Source organism: Micromesistius poutassou (genome assembly GCF_964030765.1).
Source record: "Micromesistius poutassou genome assembly, chromosome: 6".
NCBI lineage: Eukaryota > Metazoa > Chordata > Actinopteri > Gadiformes > Gadidae > Micromesistius > Micromesistius poutassou.
This window is the reverse complement of record NC_140276.1, coordinates 17,377,901-17,393,384: the sequence shown is the minus strand read 5'-3', so window position 1 is coordinate 17,393,384 and position 15,484 is coordinate 17,377,901. Positions and strand designations below refer to the sequence as shown.

General features: G+C 53.2%; 1 protein-coding gene across 1 annotated transcript in view; it reads left to right on the top strand.

Moving 5' to 3' along the window:
- f8 (coagulation factor VIII, procoagulant component) overlaps positions 1 to 15,484 on the top strand; it is a 30,439-nt gene that overhangs the window by 1,507 nt on the left and 13,448 nt on the right. The window contains exons 4-19 of the mRNA XM_084469791.1: positions 634 to 846; positions 1,740 to 1,922; positions 2,044 to 2,147; positions 2,425 to 2,545; positions 3,994 to 4,258; positions 5,898 to 6,063; positions 6,437 to 6,524; positions 7,393 to 7,610; positions 8,003 to 8,153; positions 8,846 to 9,055; positions 10,413 to 10,894; positions 11,040 to 11,411; positions 11,610 to 11,761; positions 11,980 to 12,145; positions 13,254 to 13,493; positions 13,989 to 14,217. Of these exons, the coding sequence (XP_084325917.1) occupies positions 634 to 846; positions 1,740 to 1,922; positions 2,044 to 2,147; positions 2,425 to 2,545; positions 3,994 to 4,258; positions 5,898 to 6,063; positions 6,437 to 6,524; positions 7,393 to 7,610; positions 8,003 to 8,153; positions 8,846 to 9,055; positions 10,413 to 10,894; positions 11,040 to 11,411; positions 11,610 to 11,761; positions 11,980 to 12,145; positions 13,254 to 13,493; positions 13,989 to 14,217 (3,360 nt within the window). The remainder of the gene's footprint in view (positions 1 to 633; positions 847 to 1,739; positions 1,923 to 2,043; positions 2,148 to 2,424; positions 2,546 to 3,993; positions 4,259 to 5,897; positions 6,064 to 6,436; positions 6,525 to 7,392; positions 7,611 to 8,002; positions 8,154 to 8,845; positions 9,056 to 10,412; positions 10,895 to 11,039; positions 11,412 to 11,609; positions 11,762 to 11,979; positions 12,146 to 13,253; positions 13,494 to 13,988; positions 14,218 to 15,484) is intronic.

The window sequence follows — 15,484 nt, the reverse complement described above, 5'->3', positions numbered from 1 at the left end:
GGTGCTAATAGTATTTGCATCACTGATGTTTGGCAATAGCAGTGATTCCCTCTGCTTCTGGTTTCCTGTTTTCAATGTGACTGCAGCATAACTTAGAGCTCTGTCCATTCTCAGCTTAATGCATAATACTCATCTCTGTCTACTTCTATTTAAAAAATATTATAATATATATAAATATTATAATATTAATATTAATATTGATCTATATGTCTGTCTGTCTGACCCTCTGTCTGTCTGTCTGTCCCTCCCTCCCCCCCTCCCTCCCCTCCCTCCCTCCCCCCTCCCCCTCCCCCCTCCCTCCCCCCCTCTCCCCCCTCTCCCTCCCTCCCTCCCCTCCCTCTCTCCCCCCTCTCCCTCCTTCCCCCCTCCCCCCTCCCTCCCTCCCTCCCCCCCTCCCTCCCCCCTCTCCCTCCCTCCCTCCCCTCCCTCTCTCCCCCCTCTCCCTCCTTCCCCCCTCCCCCCCTCCCCCCCCTCCTTCCCCCTCTCCCTCCCTCCCTCCCCTCCCCCTCTCCCCCCTCTCCCTCCCCCCCTCCCTCCCCCCCTCCCTCCCCTCCCTCCCTCCCTCCCCTCCCTCCCCCCCTCCTCCCTCCTTCCCCACCTCCCTCCCTCCCTCCCCCCCTCCCTCCCCCGTAGGGGCGGGGTACGAGGACTCGACGGGGGGCCAGGAGAAGCAGGACGACGCGGTGGCCCCGGGGGGCTCCTACAAGTACGTGTGGGACATCAGGGCCAAGGACGGGCCGACCGGCGACGACCCCGAGTGCCTCACCTACTCCTACTCCTCCCAGGTGGACATGGTGCGCGACGTCAACTCCGGCCTGGTGGGGGCGCTGCTCATCTGCAAGTCCAGTGAGTAGACCGGGCCTCAGACCCAGGCCTCAGACCGGGCCTCAGACCCAGGCCTCAGACCCAGGCCTCAGACCCAGGCCTCAGACCGGGCCTCAGACCCAGGCCTCAGACCGGCCTCAGACCCAGGGCCTCAGACCGGGCCTCAGACCGGCCTCAGACCCAGGGCCTCAGACCCAGGCCTCAGACCGGGCCTCAGACCGGCCTCAGACCCAGGGCCTCAGACCGGGCCTCAGACCGGCCTCAGACCCAGGGCCTCAGACCGGGCCTCAGACCGGGCCTCAGACCCAGGCCTCAGACCGGCCTCAGACCGGGCCTCAGACCCAGGCCTCAGACCCAGGCCTCAGACCGGCCTCAGACCGGGCCTCAGACCCAGGCCTCAGACCGGGCCTCAGACCCAGGCCTCAGACCCAGGCCTCAGACCCAGGCCTCAGACCCAGGCCTCAGACCCAGGCCTCAGACCGGGCTCAGACCCAGGCCTCAGACCCAGGCCTCAGACCCAGGCCGGGACGGCACGGGACGGCCCCCGAGGACAGCCGGTCCATTGTGTCCCGGCCGATTGGAAGGAGTCTCAACCAATGGTGTTTGTGTGTGTGTGTGTGTACGTGTGTGTGTGTGTGTGTGCGTGCGTGCGTGTGTGTGTGTACGTGCGTGCGTGTGTGTGTGTGTGTGTGTACGTGTGCGTGCATGTGTGTGTGCGTGCATGTGTGTGTGCGCGTGTGTCTGTGTGTACGTGTGTGTGTGTGTGTGTGCGTGCGTGTGTGTGTGCGCGTGTGTCTGTGTGTACGTGTGTGCGTGTGTGTGTGTGTGTGTGCGTGCGTGCGTGCGTGCATACATGTGTGTGCTTGCGTGTGTGTGCGTGCGTGCTGTGCGTGCGTCCGTGCTCCCCCCTGTAGGTGCGTTCGGCGATGACGGGCAGCGGAGGAGCCCAGAGTTCGTGCTGCTGTTCGCCGTGTTCGACGAGAGGAAGAGCTGGTACGGAGAGGTGGGCGAGCGGGTGAACCGGGAGCGCTACAGGAAGAGCAGCGGCCGCAAGGAGTACCACACCGTCAACGGCTTCATCAACGCCACGCTGCCCGGTACGCTGCGGACGGTCTGGGGGGGGGTGGGGGGGGGGGGGGGGGGGGGGGGGCGGACGGACCCCACAGAGACTAACTCCTGTGTGTGTGTGTGTGTGTGTGTGTGTGTGTGTGTGTGCAGGCCTGACGATGTGTCAGAGTCAGAGGAGCGTGTTTTGGCACCTGATGGGCGTGGGCACCGCTCCGGAGATCCATTCCATCCAGTTCCAGGACCACAGCCTCCAGGTGACCTGGTTCGATCCCCGGCTCCTCCTAGCAAGACGCCTCACCCCGACTGCCCCCTCACCCTCACCCCGACTGCCCCCTCACCCTCACCCTGACTGCCCCCTCACCCTGACTGCCCCCTCCCCCTGACTGCCCCCCCCCCCTGACCCGCTGGCTGTCGCCCTGCGGGGTCCACTCCGCCGTCGGTGTGTGAATGTGTGCGTGCATGGTTGTAAGTAAATCTTAAAAAATCGTCAAACTCGCCAAACTCAAACCATCCCACCCGGGCCGCTGTCAGGTGATGTCCCACCGGAAGCTGAACATGGAGATGACCCCCATGACCTTCATCACGGCGGAGATGAGGCCCGCCGCCCAAGGCCGCTTCCTTATCAGCTGCCGGATACACGCCCACAAAGACGGTGAGACTACCCCCCCCCCCCCCCTCGCGCCACGCGGACTATCAGGGGTTCAGCAGAGACGTGGGAAAGGAAGTCGTGTGTTTGTTCTGCTGGGTTCGTTATCTCACACCAACAATCCTACGACAGTTCTGCTGACCTGAGGCTACCAACCTCTGACCCTCAAATACTGCACCAAACAATGACAATCCGACAGACATACCAGTGATAAGAATAGCATTAATAATAATCAAATATAGAATTAGAAGAATGTCACTTCCACATTCACAGTATTTTTGTCGCATTTGAACCCAACATTTTGCTCAGAAAGAGACCGTCAATAAAGTCGTCTGGTGGACGTTCAGTGGGCTTATGGCAGTGTACTATGATGATATTACAACTAGAAAGTCAAAGGTGCTGTAGGTACATTTAGAGTTGTGGATCGAGAGAACAGAAAAGAGCAGAAGACAGCAAGAATCTTAAAACAATGAACCCTCTGCTGCTCTGAACGATTCTCTGCCATTGAGAAGCTTTGCATTCACACACCCGAGATTGACAGGAGAGGGATGGATGGCTGTGGCCTGTCCAACAAGGGACCCTCAAGTCAAACTCACATTTACACTTTTGACATTCAGGGCATTTAGCAGACGCTTTTATCCAAAGCAACTTACAATAAGTACATTTGTCATAAGAAGGTGAAACAATACATCGCTGTCAGTACAGTGAGGATGTTCATAGAACCAGGTGCAAAGCAATAACCATCACTAGGTTAACCCGTTCCCCGTATACACTAACCATCACTAGGTTAACCCGTTCCCCGTATACACTAACCATCACTAGGTTAACCCGTTCCCCGTATACACTAACCATCACTAGGTTAACCCGTTCCCCGTATACACTAACCATCACTAGGTTAACCCGTTCCCCGTATACACTAACCATCACTAGGTTAACCCATTCCCCGTATACACTAACCGTCATTAGGTTAACCCGTTCCCCGTATACACTAACCATCACTAGGTTAACCCGTTCCCCGTATACACTAACCATCACTAGGTTAACCCGTTCCCCGTATACACTAACCATCACTAGGTTAACCCGTTCCCCGTATACACTAACCATCACTAGGTTAACCCGTTCCCCGTATACACTAACCATCACTAGGTTAACCCGTTCCCCGTATACACTAACCATCACTAGGTTAACCCGTTCCCCGTATACACTAACCATCACTAGGTTAACCCGTTCCCCGTATACAACAGAGATAGCTTGGATAAGATGCTACACAACGTGGTACTATAACTAAGTGGGACATGCAATAAGTGGTACATTAAGTGGCAGGACGTACAACGTACAGTAGGTAGGAGGGGCAGGTAGGAGCGTCTCTGCGGCCCTGACGTGGGCAGGGAGCTCGCTCCACCACTGCGCTGCCACAACAGAGAACGCTCAAACTCCGGATGTGTTCCATGCAGCCGGCATGAGCGCTGTGTTCAGCGTGGAGGACTGCCCCGCCGCCCCGGGCCCCATCCTGCGGCACGTCAAACAACCGTACTACGACTACGACTACAGCGAGCGCAGCTACGACGACGCCGCGTACAACAGCGTGGACTTCCAGCCGCAGAAGCCCCGCCCCCAGGTGCGGGCCAGCAGGGGGCGGCGCTCCAGCACCCGGGTGCACTTCATCGCCGCCGAAGAGGTCGTCTGGAACTATGCCCCGCACCTGAAGCCCACCGACAGGTAGGGAGGGGGGCGCGGCCACCTGTACCTGTGTGACGTCATCATGTTGTAGCGTGATCACATGATGTGACAGGACGATATATGATGTGACATAGGACGATATATGATGTGACATAGGACGATATATGATGTGACATAGGACGATACATGATGTGACATAGGACGATATATGATGTGACATAGGACGATATATGATGTGACATAGGACGATATATGATGTGACATAGGACGATATATGATGTGACATAGGACGATATATGATGTGACATAGGACGATACATGATGTGACATAGGACGATATATGATGTGACATAGGACGATATATGATGTGACATAGGACGATATATGATGTGACATAGGACGATACATGATATGACATAGGACGATATATGATGTGACATAGGACGATATATGATGTGACATAGGACGATACATGATGTGACATAGGACGATATATGATGTGACATAGGACGATATATGATGTGACATAGGACGATATATGATGTGACATAGGACGATACATGATATGACATAGGACGATACATGATGTGACATAGGACGATATATGATGTGACATAGGACGATATATGATGTGACATAGGACGATATATGATGTGACATAGGACTATATATTATGTGACATAGGACGATACATGATATGACATAGGATGATATATGATATGACATAGGACGATACATGATATGACAGGACGATATATGATGTGACATAGGACGATATATGATGTGACATAGGACGATATATGATGTGACGTAGAATGATATATGATGTGACGTAGAATGATATATGATGTGACATAGGACGATACATGATATGACATAGGACGATATATGATATGACAGGACGATATATGATGTGACATAGGACGATATATGATGTGACATAGGACGATATATGATGTGACATAGGACAATATATGTATGACATAGGACAATATATGTATGACATAGGACGATATATGTATGACATAGGACAATATATGATATGACAGGACGATATATGTATGACATAGGATGATATATGATATGACATAGGACGATATATGATGCGAGAGGATGTGATTCATGACGTATCATTTTGTTGCTTTTTCTCATGATAACTTGTGATCACTTACTGTAAAAAATGTGGATGTAGCTACTGTGACGTCATTGGTTATAGAGAAGTCCAGCCCCTTCCGATGTCCCAGATTTGAACTTATTCCGGGAAAAAAAATAAGGTTCAGATTGAGACATAAATACCGTTTTGATCCCGATATAATAATGTCATGAATTACACATGTGATGGCTGCCACTTTAAGTTCAGACAAGTCAAGTCTAAAATTAAGAAAGTGGCAGTTTTACTGAAACAGTAAAGTGAGACGGCTCAGGGCACGACATCTTAAGACATAATGTGTGTCACAATCACCGACATGTATCTCACCTCGGACTTCATCCAATCAACGTGAGCCGGATGATGAACTACACCCTAGTCTGCTCCACCAGGGCTTCACCACACTGATGAACTACACCCTAGTCTGCTCCACCCGGACCTTACCCCCCCGTTGTCATGGCTGCCACTCGGTTGTGATAGGATATGGAGGTGGATGCAGGGTATAACAGTTCCTCCTCACCGTGTCCTCAGGGAGCTGCAGTCCGACTACTTCCTGGGCTCCCCGCAGCGGCTCGGCTTCCAGTACAAGAAGGCAGTGTTCACCGAGTACACGGACGCCACGTTCACAAAGAGGATGAGCTCGGCCCAGACGCTGCTGGGCCCGCTGCTGAAGGGCGAGGTCAACGACCAGGTCCACGTAAGGAGAACCTTCTGGACCCAGAGGAAGTGACGACTGAGATGGACCAGGGCTCCATCCCATCACACCCCTCCGCCCTAGCCCTTAGCCCTACCCCTCGCTTTTGCATGTTCCCGCGTAGGGTAGGGCTGCCCCAATAGTCGTTTCATTGAGGGCTCGAGGGGTAGGGCTGAGGGGTGTAATGGGATTGGCCCAAAGTCTAATGTCCGCAATGTTTTTATTTGAACATTAATACAACCAGATAAAAACCGTCATTGAGATTAACGAAGGGTTGTGTGCTGTCTCTATTTAAAATAGTTGTTTGTTAAATAAGACGGCAAGAGTTCAAGAATTGTCTTGTCAATCGAAAGACGCCTATTGTGTTCTTCTCCAGATACACTTCAAGAACATGGCGAGTCGGCCGTACAACATCTACCCCACGGGCCTGATCAGCGTCCAGCCCCTGCACAGATCTGAGAACAGTAAGGCCGTCTCCACACACAGGATCCAAACGCTTGTTTCACTACTCTGGCAGAATAGTGACACAGGCAATGTTTTACAAAATTACTTCTTCATCATCTCATCCTGCTGAGCAGATGGGCAAAGACGGATGAAAGAATATAGATTTGATCTATTTTGATCGATTCACGTCAAGTCAATTTGTGATCGTATAGCCCTGAATCAGGCAGTATGTTTACATGCACCGCTTAATCTGATTAAAGCCATAGTTCGACTATGCTCCTCAATTCGACAACTGCAATTATCAGATTATACATGGTGCTGAGAAAATCGATTCATTGGCCGAAGCGTGTCATGCCCCGGTACGATAGGTGGCGCTGTGCCCATTTCAACTAGTGGTAATAGAGCAGCTGTCAGTTCACTTCGGGTCCATGACGCTCCATTGTTCCGACCTCTTGGTCGTATGCGGACTCCTCCAGCGGCGGAGAAGCCGGAGGATTCCGCAGAGAAATGACATGGACCCGAAGTGAACTGACAGCTGTCACAATTAATGAATAATAACAGTTCCAGTCTCAAATGGCTTCACAGGCCACACTCTATGCCCCCCCCTCCTAACCCTAGCTCTCAGAAGAGAGGAGGAAGAGCAATGTCCTCTTACTTATCTCAGGAGGTAGAGCGGGTCGGCTGGTCACCAGAAGGTCGCTGGTTGGAACCCCGGCTCCTCCTAGCGGAGTGTGGAGGTGTCCCTGAGCGAGACGCCTCCCCCTGACTGCTCTGGGCAGAGAGGTGTGGCGTCTCCTGTCTGGAGGAGCTACAGAGAGGGGTCATGATGGTGACCCACAGGACTCCCAGGAGACCCTTCCCTTCCCTAAACCCTGTGTCGTCGTACAGAGGAGGAGAAGGACCTGCGCACCATGGGGGTCCCGCCCAACACCACGTACGGCTACGTGTGGAAGCTGGGCCCCGACAGCGGCCCCCTGGAGGGGGACCCCCAGTGCCTGACCCAGCTGTACCAGAGCACCGTGCACCCCGAGAGGGACCTGGCCTCGGGGCTCGTGGGCACCCTGCTCATCTGCAAGTACGAGGCCATCGACTACCTGGGACGCCTGGTGAGGACCCCCCCCCCCCCCCCCCCCCAGGGACAGACTGTGAGCTGGTAGAAGGCGTCACCCTGTTGGTCACTAGTGAGACAGACAGGGATCAGAGCGGATCAGATTACGTTCACCTCCATAGTCATTGTGCAGCAAGAGTAGAGGGCAACCGAATGCAGTGAGCCGAATGTGCACGTACGTTTAGGAGTGCGGTTGGGGTGGGAGGTGGTGGGAGATTAGTCATTTAAGTTCTGCTGAAATGATGAGGTGTATCTTATTTTCTGTTTCATTTCATGCGATAAGAATCAGATTTCAACCCGTTCCTGTTGGTTTAATGGGGCTGAATGTGTGAACTCTCTGGGCACTGCGTGGATCTCCTGGTTCCTGTCTGACTGAACCTCTGCCCACAGGTGGGTCCGGACAAAGAGATGAGCATGATGTTTGGCGTGTTCGATGAGAACAGAAGCTGGTACATCGACCAGAACATCCACACGTACAGCTCCGACCCCGCCAAGGTGGACCCCAGCGACCCCGAGTTCTACAGCTCCAACATCATTTACAGTAAGTCCATCGCCCCTCCATTCCTCACACTACACACACACGACTTCCCCTTTTGTAGAAAAAAATCTGCTTCTCAACGACTTTGTCATTGTATGTGTGTGTGTCAGTGTTGTGCATGAACTAGTTCAAAAGAACCCTAACCCTAACCCTAACCCTATGAACTAGTTCAAAAGTACTAGTTCATTGAATAAGTTCATTTTTCTATGAACTTTGAACAGAACATAACATATTTTGAACTAAAGAACTTAAACTTGAACTAGTTCAGATTTTGTGACATTCTGAATTGATGCTTAGGTCCAGATGACATGTTTATTATATAGAGTTACTGCCTTAGTTGTGATGAATGAAACAGGTGTACAAATAATATCCACAACAATTTGAGATCGTAGTGATGGGCAGCAGGTAAGGGAGAGGATTCATTTTAAAAGATAAGCACAGAATACTCACTCCAACTGTTTTTTTTTGGTTTCTAAAAAAACTGTTAATGAACTGAACATGAACTAGTTCAAAACTGAATTGGTGAACTATGAACGTGAATTTATTCCTTTTCTTTTGTGTGAACTGAACCTTGAACTAGTTCATGTGAAGTGTGAACTTGCACAACACTGGTGTGTGTGTTAGTGTGTTAGTGTGTGTTAGTGTGTGTTAGTGTGTGTTTGCATGCGTCACTCACACACGTCCCTCTCTTCAAGGCGTGAACGGGGTGATGTTCCGTGGGCGGGAGTTTGCGACCTGCCAGAGCGACGTCACCTTCTGGCACGTGGTCAACGTGGGCACGCAGAGCGACTTCCTGTCGGTGTACTTCACGGGGAATCCCATCAAGCACCAGGGCGCTTACCAGTCGGTCCTCACCCTGTTCCCCATGACCGGCGAGACCATCCCCATGGAGGCCGAGCTCACAGGTAGACAGGTCACCATGGTAACCCCTCCAAAGCAGGGTCTGTTGAGGTTACCTTTACACTTACTGTGTGTTCACACCAAAATACACATTTTTCGCCTGGTCGCCAAAGTTTTGTCGCGCGACAAATCATAATCCGTCGCTGTGCAGTTATGTCAGGCGAATTTTGTTGCGAGACATCTTTTGCCCGGCAACGGTGCTTCATGCCAATTCTTTCTCAATGATGAGATAACTGTCATTGCATGTCTTTACCTGTTGTGGAAGAGGGAGAGACGTCGGAATGCCCGTCGTTTATGGGTTCATAATGTAATCCGGAGGCGCACACAGCTTTTGGCCGTGATATTATATATTATATTATATTGATATTTATATATTATATTATATCATATCATATAATATTATATATAGAGCTCCGGGAGTCGCAAACGGCAACAATCACTTTCTCCTCCAAGCTGCGGTTCACTGCGGAGTGCAGGGAACGGTTGGCCCGGCTGGTTGAACTCTGATTGGCTGTTACGTTATGTCATCCAGGGAGTGAACGCTCATCACGTGAATGTTGCGGCAAAGTTCAAATATTTCAACTCCAGCGAAAGTGTCACGCTGCAAATGCATGTGAACGCGCACACCCGTGACAGAAATCCTTTTATATCTCTGGAAACAATGTGACTACGCAGCAGGTTGACTAAGAGATCATCATTCTCTCTTTCATAGTCGCATAAATAGGGGAGTGTAAGTGAGTCCTTCCAAGGTCTAAACATGCCTTTCTGACTCACACACTCCACCCCTCTTCCTTTAGCTCCTGTTTTTTGCATTCCTTTTTGCTCATGGTAGCAGTTTGAACTCTATGACTACTGATTCACAAACACATCCTGTGCAGACGTCCACCACTCTCAAAGAAATGTACTCTTAATGTTGACTGCGCAACGTGATCATCATGGGCTGACAGCCAGGGCCTTCTCAGTGGCCCTCCCTCTGGACCCCCTCCCTCTGGACCCCCTCCCTCTGGACCCCCTCCCCACCACATCCGACCGGCCGACCCCCCCCCTTCATCTAAACCGGCCCTCAGAACCTCTTCTGCGTCGCTTTCACCCCATCGCCTCCTTCCCTCCTCCCCTCCTCCTTTGAACTATTCATCGTTTTATCTCCTATTTCAGTTTGGTAGCTACCTAATTGATCTCATCCTATTTTATATTTTTATCTTTTTACTTACGTACGTTCTTATCAAATTATTCTATTTAATTCTTACTCTGTAAAGCATCTTTGAGTATCTAGAAAAGTCAAATGTATTATTATTATTATTATCATTATTATTATTATTATTGTTATGCCGTTACAACATGTGGTGTCCGCGGTGCGTTCAGGGGAGTGGGAGATCAGCGCGTTCGACGGGAACCTGCGGAGCCGCGGGATGAGCGTCCGCTACACGGTGACGCCGTGCGACAGCAACCCCCTGGTGGACGAGGAGGACAGCCGGCTCACCGACTACATCGACAACGTGCTGTCCATGGGGCCCCGGGCCCGGGGGCCCCGCAACCGCACGGGGGCCGACGCCAACGCCACCCGGTCGACGCCCGACGCCAACGCCACCCGATCGGAGAACGCCACGCGGATGCCGTCGGAGAACGCCACGGGGACGCCGTCGACGCACGGCGACGGCGACAACGGCATTCCCCAGGCGGTCCTGGACGCGCTGGAGAGAGAGGAGGAGAGGTGGGCCCCTCTGGACCCGGGGGCCACGGCCCCCAGGGGCCGAGAGAGGCAGAGGAGGCTGGCGGTGGAGGGCGATGAGGTCATGAGGGAGGAGGCGGAGGGGGGGTCCGGAGGCGGCGAGGCGGGGGGGGGCGTGAGACAGACGAGGGACATGACGGGGAGGGAGGCGGAGGGGGGGTCCGGAGGCGGCGAGGCGGGGGGGGGGCGTGAGACAGACGAGGGACATGACGGGGAGGGAGGCGGAGGGGGGGTCCGGAGGCGGCGAGGCGGGGGGGTACGTGAGACAGACGAGGGACATGACGGGGAGGGAGGGGTCCGAGGCGGGGACGGGGGCGAAGGGACGGGGCGAAGCGGCGCCGGGGACCAACGCGACGCGGCAGCAGACCAACCACATCCTGGAGGACGCGGCGCTGCTCACCCGGCTGAAGGACGCCGCCCACAAGCTGCTGGTCGCCCGGCAGCTGGAGCAGGACCTGGAGGAGGTCGGCCCCATGGACCCCCCAGCCATGGACCCCCAGCCCGGGGGGGCCGTGGAGGACCCCCAGCCCGGGGTGGCCGTGGACCCAGCGGAGCTGAGGGGCCTCAACCACACCGACAACCGGACCGCCCCAATGTCACTCTTCATGGAGTACGAGGACTACGGCTCGGGAGTAAGTGTGTGTGTGTGTGTGTGTGTGTGTGTGTGTGCATGTTTTCAGTGCTTCATTCAAACATGACGTCATACATGACTAAGTTGGCTATCATTCTGAAAGCTTCCGGCATCTTTACCGATGATCTTTTCAACGTGCGTATGAATCTGATTGTGTTAGTGTGTTCGTTTGATTTTGTATTCCTAACTCCTGTGGCAGGACAACGACACGTTCAGTGCGTACGACTCCATGACCCGCGTCGACCCGCGCTCCGGCCCTGGAGACAGCAGATACCGCAACTATTACATCGCTGCGGAGGAAGTGACCTGGGACTACGGGATCAGAATCCCCCCCCAGCTCATCAAACCCAGGTAGGGTGAGCCTGGCACCCTGGGGTGGTCCGCTGCTCGTGGACATTCAGAAAGACCGATGTGATAACGTTCAAAACGCTATAACATAACCTCCAAGCAATAATGCCATCAATTATGTGTGTTTGAAACATTGATATTGTTTGGATTGAAAGAGTGATATTGTGTGCTGAAACACTGATGTTGTGTGTATTGTGACTGCACCGTCCGCTGTCCCTCAGAGAGATGCGTCGAGGGATGAGGAAGTTCCTTCCCGAGTATAAGAAGGTGGTGTTCCGGGCGTACTTCGACGAGGAGTTCCGCAAGCCGGTGGCCATCGGAGAACTCCAGGAGCACCTGGGCCTCATGGGGCCCTTCATCAGAGCCGAGGTCAACGAGCTGCTCACTGTGAGTACGGCCCCTAACGAGTACGGCCCCTAACGAGCTGCTCACTGTGAGTACGGCCCCTAACGAGTACGGCCCCTAACGAGCTGCTCACTGTGAGTACGGCCCCTAACGAGTACGGCCCCTAACGAGCTGCTCACTGTGAGTACGGCCCCTAACGAGTACGGCCCCTAACGAGCTACTCACTGTGAGTACGGCCCCTAACGAGTACGGCCCCTAACGAGCTACTCACTGTGAGTACGGCCCCTAACGAGTATGGTCCCTAACAAGCTACTCACTGTGAAGACGGCCCCTAACGAGCTGCTCACTGTGAGTACGGCCCCTAACGAGTACGGCCCCTAATGAGCTGCTCACTGTGAGGATGGCCCCTAACGAGCTTCTCACTGTGAGTACGGCCCCTAACGAGTACAGCCTCTAACGAGCTACTCACTGTGAGGATGGCCCCTAACGAGTACGGCCCCTAACGAGCTACTCACTGTGAGTACGGCCCCTAACGAGTATGGTCCCTAACGAGCTACTCACTGTGAAGACGGCCCCTAACGAGCTGCTCACTGTGAGGACGGCCCCTAACGAGCTGCTCACTGTGAGGTCGGACCCTAACGAGCTGCTCACTGTGAGGTCGGACCCTAACGAGCTGCTCACTGTGAGGTCGGACCCTAACGAGCTGCTCACTGTGAGGTCGGACCCTAACGAGCTGCTCACTGTGAGGTCGGACCCTAACGAGCTGCTCACTGTGAGGTCAGACCCTAACGAGCTGCTCACTGTGAGGTCGGACCCTAACGAGCTGCTCACTGTGAGGTCGGACCCTAACGAGCTGCTCACTGTGAGGACGGCCCCTTACAGCCAAAGCACCGCGGTAAACCTGGTCATAGTCATAGTCATAGTCGGTGTGTCGTGTGTTTTGTCAACTGGGGATTGACGGATGAGAACAGGATGGACGTGCAACAGGGACGTTCTGTTTGACAAAATCTGAACGGCGTGTTCAGATTACTGTACTGAAGACATCTCAAAATGACTACTTGGTAACACTATACAATAATAATAAGGAAAGAGTAGTGGTAGATTTCATTCAATTTATTAATTTGAACTGTGTACTTTTCTTTGGTTCCAGGTGACGTTTAAGAACAAGGCCTCCAGACCTTACTCCTTCCACCTCCAGGGAGTGTACGACCGCAGCCAGGGGGACGGCATGGCCCAGACCCAGACCTACTCCAGCCCCCCTGGGGTGCCGGGAGAGGCTGTTCCCCCCGGGGAGTCCCGCGTCTACAACTGGAGAATAACCAAGAAACAAGGCCCCACCAGCACTGAGTTCGCCTGCAAGGCCGGCGCCTACTACTCCACGGTCAACAAGGTACGCTCTATTGACCGGAGACCATCGCAGGAACCCAGCTCAGTGGTTGGAGCGTGTTGTCACGTTGAGGCCTGAGGGTTGCTGGTTTACAAACCAGTGTGAAAATCTGCCTTTTCTTGTGTTTGAGTGACATCACAAGTAGGCGTGTCCTCCTAGATGTGTGACGGATAGATCAGCAACGTTTGCTTCAGTCCACTGGGTTGGCCTGTGGACTGATCTATCCAGCGTTCATCTAGGTGAACACGCCCACTTATGATGTCACTAGAACACAGGATAAGACAGATTTTCAAACAGTTTGTAACGACTGATCCCACTCACACCTGGTGGCATAATATCACCCCTTTAAATACTAACCCCTCTATAATAAATATAAAAGAACATCAGAAATACCGGTAGCAGAAAGGCGCTGCACAAACTCCATCCCTTCACCATCCCCAGCAGCTTTGTTAGCCGTGCTGTGATTGGCCGATGGCCCTGTGCTCGCTGTGGTTGCAGGAGAAGGACCTCCACTCGGGCCTCATCGGGCCCCTGGTGATCTGCCGGCCCAACACCCTGGACCCCTGGCTGGGCGTGCAGGCCAACCTCCAGGAGTACGCGCTGCTCTTCCACAGCTTCGACGAGACCAAGAGCTGGTACCTGGAGGAGAACCTGCGGCGGCACTGCACCCCGCCCTGCCGCGCCGACCCCCAGGACCCCTGGTTCCAGACCAGCAACACGTTCGCAGGTAGGGGGGGGGGCGCCCCCGGGCTCAGCGGGTACAGCGGTGCCGTTAAGGCCCGGTCCTGGTCGCAGCGGCCCGGGTTCCATTCCTTCCCGTGGTCCTTCGCTGTCCGCCCTCTCTCTCTCTGTACCGTCCTGTCTCTCTCACTCTATCAGAACTCTGTGAGAAGCTGTCGTTTTTGTTGATTTATGTTTATTTCTTACAAATTACCGATGTGGCCACAGTCAAGATAAAGAGCATTGACATACATTGACAGTCACACTTAGCAGACGCTTTTATCCAAAGTGAAGTACATCTCTGTCGGTACAGTGAGGATGTTCATAGAATAAGGTTAACCCGTTCCCCGTACACAACAGAGATAGCTAGGATAAGATGCTAACAATGCTAAGTACTGTTAGTGCCAGGACGTACCAACACACAATAAGTGAGTAAGAGGATAATGGAGAGTAGAGTCAGGGGGGCTAAGCAGGGAGGCTACGCACAGACATACCGTTTACCAAAGGATTGATTGATTGATTAAATGTTGATTGGTTGAACTAGTCCAACATGAATCAGGTCAGTCAGAAGACCACTCAAAGGTTGTCTAATCTCGCGCGCGCACGCACGCACGCACGCACGCACACACACGGGTGAATTTACAATGGATACAAGCTCTAGGACGTAGTTCCGGCTGCGTATGGAGTAGCGTGTGTGGTACCCTCCGCTCGCAAACAACAAAATATGCGTTAAAATCGCCGCAAGTTTGTAGCAGCATATCTCTATTTGTCTACTGAGTTTTTTCGCGTCTGCCCGGGGTTTGGATGGCGAAAACTAGGTCCGGGAAGCAGACCAAGATTCAACAAACAAACAAATCCAACGCCGCTGCCGCGTGCCACGCCAACGCCAAGCTGAATTCAGCGTTTACAATGAGCGGGGCGGACGCCGAAACTCAACCCTCCCTATCTGCAATACTAGCTGCTATAGAAAATGAAGGTGGAGAAGTGAGGAAATTAATAGAAGACACCAGGCAGTCCATCAATACTCGTCTGGATTCTCTGGAAAACTCCCTTGCTCTCGTGAAAAAAGAGCAATCAGCGGTCACGGAGAAAGTCGAGGGGCTTGTCGAAGCGGTGTCGGGCCATGACTCCCGCCTGGATATAATAGAGAAGACCTGCAAAGAGCTACAGGCTACCAACGACTCTCTCCGATGGAAAGTGGGCGATCTGGAGGGGCGCTCCAGACGGCTAAATCTAAAGTTTGTGGGCATCCCAGAAGGTGCCGAAAAGGGCCG